Source organism: Sardina pilchardus, chromosome 19 (genome assembly GCF_963854185.1).
Source record: "Sardina pilchardus chromosome 19, fSarPil1.1, whole genome shotgun sequence".
Lineage (NCBI taxonomy): Eukaryota > Metazoa > Chordata > Actinopteri > Clupeiformes > Clupeidae > Sardina > Sardina pilchardus.
The window spans coordinates 6,270,514-6,282,686 of record NC_085012.1 but is presented as its reverse complement, the minus strand read 5'-3'; the positions used below and the strand labels follow the sequence as shown (position 1 = coordinate 6,282,686).

General features: G+C 39.6%; 1 protein-coding gene across 1 annotated transcript; it reads right to left on the bottom strand.

Moving 5' to 3' along the window:
- Positions 1 to 4,632: 4,632 nt before the first annotated feature.
- On the bottom strand, positions 4,633 to 10,678 carry LOC134065914 (ADP-ribosyl cyclase/cyclic ADP-ribose hydrolase 1-like). The gene is made up of 8 exons (XM_062521035.1): positions 10,159 to 10,678; positions 9,657 to 9,786; positions 9,378 to 9,513; positions 9,151 to 9,233; positions 8,534 to 8,607; positions 7,888 to 7,974; positions 5,888 to 5,974; positions 4,633 to 5,788 (listed from the first exon to the last, which is right to left on the bottom strand). Exons 1-8 carry the CDS (start codon positions 10,356 to 10,358, stop codon positions 5,731 to 5,733), a joined length of 855 nt encoding a protein of 284 aa, XP_062377019.1. The 5' UTR covers positions 10,359 to 10,678; the 3' UTR covers positions 4,633 to 5,730.
- Positions 10,679 to 12,173: the final 1,495 nt, after the last annotated feature.

Sequence of the window (12,173 nt, the reverse complement as noted above, 5' to 3'; positions counted from 1 at the left end):
TTTAAGGCCGGCACCCACCGGACATGTACTGTACACGGCGCGACACAACAAGAAAAAACTGAGAACTCCATTATTTTTTACGAAGCAAAGCCCACTAGAAACGTCTGCTGCGTGGCAGCCACACAGGGTTAGAAAACTGTTCTAAAATCCTGTGTGTCAAGCCCACATCGCTGCACGTCGTGTATGGTGGGCGCCGGCCTTTACATTGTTTGTAATGTCCAACAAAGAGAAAATATCTAGAGAGCAGCCTTTCTGAATGCAAAAGGGGTCCAACCTTGAACTGGCAAGGTGTACCTAAAGTGTCAGCTGACTGTATGTATGCCTTTGCTTGACATGATTTTTAGTCCAATTAGAGCTTTCAATATAATTGTAATCACTTTTCTCCTCAACTTGATCCAGGATCTACTGCACCACATTACCAGTATAGAGGCAAATTAACAAAATAAGAGAAGTACATTTTTCAATTGAGACCTTTTGTCTTGTTTGTGTTTTGTGATTTCAACTCACTTGTCACATTGAGAAAAGTAGATGACCACTAAAGGTGTTGTAACGATTACCATTATCATGTATCCGAGCACCAGGGTAAAGTTGCACATAGACCACATCTCCCACCTCTAGCAGCAGACACACTCCATTAGAGACATGTACATCCCCTTGGGTTTGGTGACCATAAGCAATAAGCACATTCCGCCCATTTCTCCATAAACGGACTCCTACTGGGATGGAGCTGCTACCTGCACCGTGGACCTTGAAATCGAACTGATAGACTCCTCTTACTGGTGCTGTAAAGATGCCTGTATATCAGGAGAAAACACCAGACATGATTGGATGTTGACTGACTTAAAGGTTGATCTGCTGATATGTTAATGTGGTAAAAATGTGGAGCTTTGTGAACAACTTCACAGTACCTGTGCTTGGGTTGTAAGCATTGCCAATATTTGCAAATACATGCTTATAAACCAATGTGACGTCACGGTTGAAGGGTCCAGTATCAGACTCCACAATTGCAGCTGAAAAAGCTACCTTCCTCCCTGTCAATTATGAATAACACATTTAAACATTACAACAACTTTAACATATTAATGAAAATCATGCAATACAGGATGACAGATTTATGCTTAATTTCTCAAAAGGAACTTGATGACATCTGGCAGACTTATGACCCCTCTCTCATTCAAACAGATGAAATCTGCTGGTCCAATCATACAGTACAATGACAGATTTTTTTTTTTTGAACGACCAGTGGTTGCTTTTGGTTATACTGTATCTATGGCTTAATGACCTCAGTGACCAGGAAGGAAGTCAGATACAAAATCACATGGTATTGTTTTTATTACCTTGATTCTCTCTTTCCAGGGCTGTAACTTGAATCTCTGTAGTGTTGGACCAGGCTTGCATGGCAATGAGCTGAGCGGCTTGCTCTAAAAATAAATTAGAGTAACCCCTTTCAGTTCATCAACAGCTGTAATTATGAAATGAGCTATGAACTGACCTAAAAGAATGACAAGTTTAAGTTTGAAAATGATTTCAGCAATATTTGTGAAGCTATCATTTTACACAGGTGTTTTACCTTTATTTTCCCTTTTCAGTTCTTCCACGACTGCGTTTAGATGAATGGCCTGAGCTGAAAGGAAAAACACGTTTGAGTTGGATAATTTCAGCAATATTTGTAAAGCTACAATTCCGCACAGATGTTTACCTTTATTTTCCCTTTTCAGTTCTTCCACAGCTGCATTCAGTATGGACTGATGGATGGACTGAGCTGAAGGGGAAAACAAGTTTAAATATTAAAAAAATATTATTTGCAGTATTAGCACTGAAAAGCAAGCCATGTGCAAATGTCTGATGATTTGTGTTTCCTCACCCTCATAAGTGGTCCTCAGCTCCTCCAGGTCCTTCACCACATGTCTGAGCTCAGCCCTCTGATCAGCCAGCAAAGCGCTCATCTCCCTCAGCACGGCATGGACGTCCGGTTGGATGCACTTGCTAGAGGATGACAGAGTTGCCTCGGCTCCATCTTCCTGGATCTGGTTCCTGGGACCATCCTGACTGATGCCATTCTCCCTTATATTACTGTCTCCATTGAATCCTGATGAACCACAGCACAGCATAAACAAAACAGCAGTAAACTTCATTCTGAAGCTGTGTCTGTGATGACAAGTAACCGTTCACAGAAGTCGGCATCCTTAAGTATGGTGTGTCAGTTAATGATTGCCACAATCAAGGCTTTTTATTGTATTTTTACAGTAACTCATTGGCAACATAAAGACCTTGTCTGAATATTCCTTGGTTGTTTTCCTTGATTGTAAATATGGATTGCTCAGTCCACACGTGAAGTAAGTAAGTAAGTAAGTAAGTAATTATTTATTTACAGTATTTACCGTATATATTTCTATAGCTTGTTGCACAGAGTACACAAAGCACTCCACATACAAGACATTGACACACAAGACAAATGATGCTGGATGGAACGACATAGTCGCCAGCGTACCCATGACACCAAGACATAAACAAACAAATTTACAAAATAACAAATAGTATTTTCAACTACTGAAGTAGTTTATGCAGTAGGTTACTCACTTCTGTGGATGCTGGCATTACAGACTGGACCATGAGCTCTTTGTGGGATAAAGTCATGACCATATATGGTCTTCAGGTCCATATGCTTCCCGGGTGCATTCCTCCCATCCTAGTTCACAGATTGCCCAGACACGGGCTGTTCTCCAGTGAAAATGCATAAAACATTTAAATATGCTCGGGAATTCTGTGGGGGTTACATGTAATAGATATCAGATCTCAAATATCAATACCTGGAGATAGCAAGGCAGTGTATTTTCAGCATTCATTTCAAACAGGCTACATTTTTAGGGCACAGGTATATGGAGCACTTAAGGGGACATCTTGGTGTGCATGCAAAACGTTTTTGGACCCGGCTCCACCAACTCACCTGTGTCACAGGATATAAGAGCCCTACTTATATCAGAGTTATATTATGTCAACAATAGTTCCATCAACAATTGAACATCTAGCCTATTAAATGATTTACTGGAAACCAGTGTAAAGATAAAAAAGTAAAAAAATAGCATTATTTCAATAAGCTGCAGCTGGGCAGACCAGTCCACTCTGCTGCATCTAAACACGTGCCTGAGCTTCACTTTGATACACCAGACCTTTGAATCTTTCCTTATTGTTTATCGTGCAAAAATATGCTGCTAAAGCTCTAATCACTAATCTCACTAATAAACGGTGCAAGGACACTGGCAATGGAAATAATAGGTCACTCTCCTTTATCAGTTTTGTTGAGGTCAGGTCAGGTTGAGTTTAGTTGACACCAGACCAGCTGCACAATGTTGAACATAACAGTCAAGTTTGAGTGCCTAAGTCTGGTCATTGCGATATAATTATTTAGATACATGTAGCTAAATAAAATAAAAGAAGAATATTGCATGTTGCACGTCAGATGCACAGATGTAGAACTAAAGTAAAGCATGACTGGTGTGTTAGATGTCTTATCAGTCTGTTATTAGCATAATGTTGTGATTAGACATGACCTTGTTCTGGTCACGTGGATCATAAACATTGCTGTAATTCTCTTCTTTATGGGAGCTGAGCTGTAAACATTCATTTCCTCCTTCCTGTTTTTGAATGTTTTTAGATGTTTTTATGACAGTGGCACATGGCGGCATGGCGGCATGGCCCAGAAATGCTAGCTTGACCCTGTCTGCCTTGTATCTCCACTCATTTTTATTTCACTGAGATACTAGCCTGGCCGCTCTCAATGTATTAGTGTTTCCAACAACACAAAGGGCGGACCAATCAGTGACACACAAGCCATGTTCATTTAGATGTTAATGTCAGCAGTAGAGCTTTAATCCAAGATGTTTTTCAACGATTGTTTGCTATCCGGGGAGTTTTGAGCAGGTTCATTCAGTAGCACATACATTAGCAGACATCTTACTCTATACTGTCCTCCATCTGCAGTTTGCACTTAATAATTATGACAATGAAAAGAAGTGTGTGAGACTGCCCTTGCTGTGTGAGCTGGCATATTACAGTAGTAGCATCTAACAGTAGTAGCATGTGGCAATAGTAGACACTGGCAAACTTCTGTACTGATCCCATAGGCTTCAATAGGCTACTCACTGGCTTCTGTGTTTTGCCATAACAACTTATGTAGATTCTGTACTTTTTAAGGCAGGACAAATGGAAATGTTTAGGCATGAGGCAAACATTGTTGAAGAAAAAGATCAGATGACTGATTGTGAAGCTCAAGTGTGGCAAGTTGGACAGGACTGGAGGATTGTGGTGAGTAGGAAGAGTGGATACACGCACGCACACGCACACGCACACACACACACACACACACACACACACACACACACACACACTCAGACACACACACACACACACACACACACACACACACACACACACACACACACACACACACACACAGACACACAGACACACACACACACACACTATACTGTAGTGGTATAAGAGGTTAACCTACACACACACACACACACACACACACACACACACACACACACACACACACACACACACACTATACTGTAGTGGTATAAGAGGTTAACCTGCAGTTGCCAATGACACAGTTTCAGACAAACCTCAGACTCTTAAGGATTTATTGCTGTTAAAACAGATTGATAGACAAACCATATATACAAAAGCTGTAGTTTCCCTTCCTCAAACAACATAATATATAATCTTTTCAAAAGTATACAACATACAGTGAGGGTCACAAGTGTTGGCAGCCATGCTAAAGTTGACTGAAAATAGGAATATAGAGGAAAAGAGGAGAATATCTTTTGGAAATTAAAAAAAATAAAGAAATTAAAAATTAAATGTTGGAAATATCCAACCTTTAAAGCTTCACTGTGGATTTCTTGGGTTACTTCTTGGGGGAATTTCTTCCATCTAGTGGTGAAATGGTATATTGCAAAATAATTTGCTACAGATGCTGCATCATCAATGTCCGCTGACACGACAAGATATCATACACAACCTTATCAAGTATTGCATTAAGTAATTCAGTCTGTGAAACTATAGCTTATATACTACATACAAGATGAGTAATGTGATTGTGGATTTGATATTTAGAATATTTGATATTCAGCAAGCAACTTATAAGTGCTAACGTTATTCAACATTACTGTACAAGATAAGTAGTTCAAGATAATGCTAGCATGGTCTTCTACTGTATCTCCATATGATGAGTCAGAGATCATCAGGTGATTCAATGTTAGGCGTTTCCTGCATCCACGAGCACAATTCTGTCATTCGGTATCTGACCGACAAATGCAAAGTTTGTCAACATTAGCATGGATGCCAACATGTTTGACCATCACTGTACGTATTACAATCAAAATGTAACAAATGAAGTACATTGCACATTCACAGTTTAGCTGAAACACTATCTATGGGCTACAAATGTTAAAAGTAAATGCATAATGGTGAACTGTAATGCACATAATCTTTTGATCATTCTGACTGCTATGGAACAGAAAACAAAATTCACATGTCCAAATCTAGGACTTACAATCTTTCTCTGACCACACAATAACTCTCAATGTATTTCCAACATGTCAAGTTAAAACAAAATGACTCCCTAGCAGACTTTTTAAGACCATTTGAAAGTTATTGAGGCAGACCTCTGGATAGACATGGATATGTTCATGTGTAAGACACCTGTAGACTGAACAGAAGTCACCAGCAGTCACCACAGGTTATCTGTGGTTGTGAGATGCAGTTCTGAATTGTTGACCTGGCATATTCAGAGAGACAGAGAGAGAGAGAGAGTCAACAAACAAACAAAACCACACAATAAACATACATGCAAATAAAACAGAGGACGTGGACTCACTGGGTAACTACTTTGCAAGTATATTTCAGCTTAGGATCCAGCTGCTTTTGTAGATCTTTCAGTGAGGCATCAGTTCCACAAGTTTTCCTGATAATGAAAGGACAACAAAGTAGTTACATTCACAATCACAGGACTATTCAGAATCCGTCCTACAGTCAGCACCAGTCTGAAAGGCTTAATGGTTCTCATCATTTTTAATTCCTTCTACCTAGCTCCTGCCAAATGGCCAGAAACAGGATACCTTGGTACTCTTGGAGGGTGTTTTATTTTGTCTGTGTGTGTGTCCACTTCCATAACATACACCACTGGTCCAATTTGCTTCAGACATTGAGACAAGGTAGAGAGTCACCATACCTCTGAAGTTCAGCTACAAAAAAGCTGCCATCTTTAAGAGCCACTATCTTGTGATTTTTACTAGTTCTGCTCTTTGCAGAAATACAGAAAGAGTACTTGGCATAACCGAGACTCACGTCATGGCACTGACGAAAACCTTCCCTTGAGGGAACATGGTAAGGAAGGCTGTAGGGCACTAAATCTCCCATGCAAGGGCATTTCATATTGCAGTGCTAAAAAAGCACTACCTGGTTCTTTGTCTTTCCATCAGAGAGGCACCTTTAGGGAATCACAAGTGTGTTGCATTATAAGGGCATCCATCACTACTACCTTTTTCCACTACATGGACATCTACTAACTTCCCTAAATGTATGCAAGTAGGGACACCCTTTACTTCACTGATCACATTTTATCTACAAGGGGAGCACCTGCATTGGCACTTCTTTATGCGTTCTTACAATATCCAGGTCTGCATTGCACTACATTCTGGTCTGAAGTAAAAGGCTACACTATTTCACTATTGTTTTGAGGGCGGACGATCAAGCTAGTTTATGATGTCTAACAACAAGTCCCTAGCAACGCAATGCAAATATGTACTACTGTAGGCTGAAAGTCCTTCGCATTTGCATTCACTGGTTTAAATGTTAATTTTTTTTTGTTTTATTGTTGCTGTGTTAGTGTTTATTCTACTTTCCGTAACCCATTGTGAGTTGGTACTGTGAAGTAACTGACTAAATATAATTTGTGTTCTTGTATTGTTGAACTCAATATGTCTACGCAGGTGCAGAATACACGTTTGGACACGTTCAGCAAGGCAGCGTGAGAGGAATCCTGTTGTTGCATCTCGTCACGCATGTGAGCAGGTCCGTTTCTTATGCAGAAATGAATTTACTCTGCAAATCTGTTATTATAATAGAAACATCCAATGGCGCAAATACTCTTGGCTTTAAAAGGGAATGGTCTATTACACCTGAAAAAAGGGAAAAGTCTATTACACCTGAAACACACCCATGATTAATTAACAAACGTAAATACAAGCATTTATTCTGCTGTCAAACTAGCAAAAGTGGATTTGGACAGACTGTTGCACCATGCACTTCAGACCCAGGGCCTGTAATGTCAAATTGTATAGGTAAAGGAAATACACTTTTTGTAAATTAATAGTTCCGTTCTTTAATTATAATTAGCTGAATCCAGTTGTCATTGGCTGAATCATGAATGCCATTGTAAAATCCAACACAACCCCAGAAGTTGACCGCATTTCGTTCTATATTACAACCACAACTTGATACACAAATCAAAGTTGATGCGTTTCGGCTTGGCAACCATTATGGCAGAGGGAATATATTTCATGGCGGAAAAATGATTATCTGTGAATAAATTGTTACATTTCTCGTTGCCGTTTCTTATTGTGAAATCTTCCCAGATATACAGTAGGTGAGGGTTCCACTGTGTGTGTTGCCTAACAATGGCCCTTAGCTGTTCTAAAATCACAGAATCTATGGCCTCTCGGGTCTTATTGCTTAAAAATATTGCGCTGAAAGTTTACATTAAACATGCAGAGACATGTTATCCACATAGCAGTATATGCCAAACAGGCTATACTATTCAAACACTGCCTGCATGAGATGCAGCCACCAAATGAACTAAATACACAATGAACTTACGTGTCTGTTTCCTTTGTAACCAGTAAGACAGTCAAGCCATTCATGATTGAGGAGTTGAAATTTTTCACTTCTACAGATGCAAAAATGCTACAAAAGAGTAAAATACATGTTTAGAAACAAAAATACTAACCCGAGGAGGGGACAGTTTTGTAGATTTTTTACCGAAATGTGTTATTATAATACACTGTTCAAAGTTGGTTGGACAACAGGCATGAGTGCTGATATCCCCGGACATAAAAACTAAGTTTGGAACTACTTTTGGGGTGGGGAATGAACAACGACAAATCCAAACAAATTATAAAAAAGTAATTTTTTTTCTGTCTCTTTGCAATTTGCAATCACACACACTTGCTACTTCGTCAGTCTACTTTATCAGGGCTAGCAGTGCTCTGTGGTCCAAGGCCGGTCGGTAGGCTTTTAGCTAACTTGCTTGCTAACTGTAGATAAAGAAACTACTCAATGCCTTTTCAAAGTTCGATAAAATATAATAACATGCTTTTAATTCCACATCACTTTGCTTGAATAACATAGCATATAGCAATAAATATTTTTTGTGCACAGCATTATAAAGGCGTCTGGCAAATAGCATAATCATAACCATAATCATAACCATAATAGAGGGTAATGACTCATTCATACCGCATACCTTGTTGGATTAAAGGGCACATCTATGGACCCATTCAGCATGACAGAGGCATCACCACACGCAGTTGCTGCAAACTGTGGAGACAGGCATGAGGTTTTTTTTTTTTTCAGTAGGCCTATGGAGTAGCATCCATTATTATGAAATAACAGCATTCAATACTGATCAAAGGCATAGCACTTGGACACTGCACCCTAGAAATGTTATTGAATGATATTTGAACCACAATGATTCACAATGATCACTGGCAGAGAGTGCCTGTCTTAACTTTTCTGCTTTAAAGACCACGTAACCTTTTCGAAAAGAAAACAAAACTTGACTTTGATTCATTCTTTACCGAATTCGTTCATTGTTTCTTCAGGACAGAAAGTAAACATGCATTTCCAAATAAAGCTCTATTGATGTTGATGGAACTATAGAAAAGCCTTTCCCAGAAGAGATGATCACCAGAGTGGCCTTAATATTACCACAATGATTGCGTTCAGTTGATATGTCTTGTCATTATAGCTTTCCTGTTGTGTGTTGATGTTTGTTTGCTCAGCTGGTGGGCGGGGACATTCTCACCCACACGGTAGAATAGGAACAAAGACTGTGTCACACTACGGGCCAAAAGCACTCACCGCTGCTGAGGCTCCGTTCCAGAATGAACGAACAGGGTTGTTCACACAGTCTGACCACTCTGGACATCCTGTGGTGAAGGTTTCTGCAAGACACACACGCAAACACACAAACACACACACACACACACACCACACACACACACACACACACACAGACGTTAAAACCTTTTTATATCCTGTTTTTGTTTTTATCATTCAGTGTCTCCAGAAAACAAATGCTAATATACCTTGGCTCTGATTTTTGCCACACCAAGTGAGTCCATCCAGGGTGAAGCCAAGTAGAGTGTCCTCTAGGGTCAAGTAACAGCTAGATTTCTCAGTGAAAGCATGAACTATGTCTTTAGTTTTGCTCCAGAATAGCATCTAATAAGAGGAACACAGTGCATGGCATGCAAAATATTAATTTACCATACTGAAGTACTGGAATAATACTGGAATAATAATAATAATAATAATAATAATAATAATAATAACAACAATAATAATAACAAATATATGATGGTTACCCTGTTACATGCTGGATCTTGGGACACTGTGTCTAATAGGGAGTCATATGCTTCTGGGGGGACATCACATGGATTTCTTCCCACAAATGCTTTCTTGAATGATTCCCAAATCTTCTCACAATCATTTTGACTGAAATGATATAGCATCTAATCACGTTTTGATATTTCATCAAACAGGCAACAGTTTCTTACGGCACTACTTTACCAAAGCTATTCAAGTAAAATGTTTCAAAAAGATGATCACTTTGAAAGCATGCAATAACATCTAGTCCAATAACAATGAATGTGTAAAATCAGTCTCATTGCTGGCACATCCATAGGCTACCATCCGATCTGTAGTGGCGCTCTACAAATTATAAACCTATCCAAATTGACCATGTTCCACTTCCGGACACAAAGGGGAGCCTTTAATAAATGTTTTGCTAGCTTGTCCCAGTCACCCATATTATTTGCGCAAACAATCTTAATTTAATGTGTGATTGTCTAATGAAATTGTCATTACCTCGTCGTTCCGCCGTTGTCTTTTAAATACGTTTGGCATCTATTCGTAAAGGTTGCCTTTAGACTGCCGGATGAACTTCTTCCAAGAGTAAGTCCGAGAGTCACAGATAGGATAACTATGGCCATGAACACCACGCACAGACTAATAAGCAGGGGATTTCTCCGACTTCGACGTGTTTCATTGACTTCCGTGTAAACCATTTCGTTTATGGCAGAACGCAGCGAGCAGACTGTTTTCCAAACAACTGTTGTCCCTGCAGCTCCACAGTGATTTGCCTGGAGTGATAACGGTCAATGACAGCGTTCCACAACACACATGCTATAGATAACTGAAGAAGGGACAAAGGTTGGCTCCTTCGTCGATGTTTGACACGAGACATGTGAAGCACATTTGGGCGCAATCTATTTATATCCGGTTAGGACGCATACGCTGCTCTGCATTTGATTCGGAATTTGGCGAATTGCTGTAGGCATATCTCTCGCAGTACCAACTCTTCCACAAGAAAGTCTGCTTGTCATTCAGCCTGTGGTCCTTGCCCCCTAGCTCTCTAGAGCTGTCAAATCCAGTACAGTATATCTTCATAGAATCCCTTCCCCTCCGCTCCTGTTATTATGTTATTTTCCGAACATCATAACTAACCTGAGTGAGGATATGTATTTTTTTGGTCAACCTTTTATTGACAAAACATTAACATTATGGAGGTAAGCATGTGATGTTTAATGTGCATCACGTGCTTTTGCCCGAGTTGCTTTTCAGTTTGGCAAGCCAGTTCATTTATATTTACATGAGGACTGTGACCCTGGAATGCATACAGGCCATTTGGCTGAGTGTAATACTATCTGCTGGTGCAAGGTCAGTTTTTTAAGGTCTCATACTTCTATATGGGTGATATTTCAGAGGAGAACTGGCTATGATGGCATGCTATGAAGCAATTTTCAATGACATAGCCTACATTGTTTCTTTGAAACCCTTGTTTCATCAGGGCTAGTCACATTCTTAATAACACATGCAAATTGAGTAAGAATATGAACTGGGACTGTTCGGTGAGCACTATGTAAGTATAAATAATGTATGCTTGGGCTTGTCATATTAACTCTTCACTTGCACTTCAAATGTTAGGCTACACACAAGTGAAGCACCCTAGTTATACCAATGTAACAATTGCATTCACTTGTATTCAGTCAATGTAATACAGTAGGGTAAACAGTCTGTTGCTTGGCTTTCTCCTGCAAGTTCAGGTTAAACTTTCCAAGTTCACTGCAACAGGCGTTTCACCATCAAACACATATCTCTTCCTTGCAAAGATAAGAACTTTGTGTAACTTCAAAGTCTTTCTAAATTCTGTAGAGCAATACAAAAGCTGGCCAGACTTTCTCAATTCTCTCACACAAATACATAGGGGCATTTGTGGACGTTTTTGGGTGATATCCAGGTACGCCATGCTGTTGGAGGTGCAAACACTGCATCGCGTTACGGGTTGTTTGATGTCTTTAGAACACTACACATAATGGAGATGTCAAAATAACGCTGAGTTAGCCTACTCTATAGTTACTCTAGTCTTTTTGACGTTAATCACTCCAATGAAGTATTTCTATTGTCTACCAAAAATAAAGTGACTGCCGAAGGTATCCGATGGTCAAACCAACTAAAATTCCAATAAGGTGGCAAAGGTTGCGTATACTTTTTGAAAAGATACATGTCTGTAGTAGTTAACATTTGTGTATGATAACTCTAATTTAGCTGTGACTCCAGAAGGGTTATGTAAGGGATAATGTATTGTCCGACGGTAGTTATCAGAAAATATATTTGTTTTGCTATTGGCCTTTGTTAAAGACATATTTATATATTTGATTTTATCAGTGCCGGTTCAGCCCTCCATGGGGCCCTTAGCAAAATCCTGCTAAGGGGCCCTCCTGCCTGAAGTCTGTATAGGCCAAAATGTAATAAGTTACCAAATATAGTGTTTTGGCCGATAAAGGCATAGGAGAAAGACAAATAACTGTGTGAATCACTTT

What these genes read in the sequence shown, in the direction of transcription:
- LOC134065914 (XM_062521035.1), bottom strand. Translation starts at nt 10,358, where the DNA reads ATGGTTTACACGGAAGTCAATGAAACACGTCGAAGTCGGAGAAATCCC. An exon ending in TGGCAAAAATCAGAGCCAAG is followed by an intron (nt 9,234 to 9,377) that starts GTATATTAGCAT and finishes TGTGTCTTGCAG; the next exon opens with AAACCTTCACCACAGGATGT. An exon ending in GGAACGGAGCCTCAGCAGCG is followed by an intron (nt 8,608 to 9,150) that starts GTGAGTGCTTTT and finishes CTGTCTCCACAG; the next exon opens with TTTGCAGCAACTGCGTGTGG.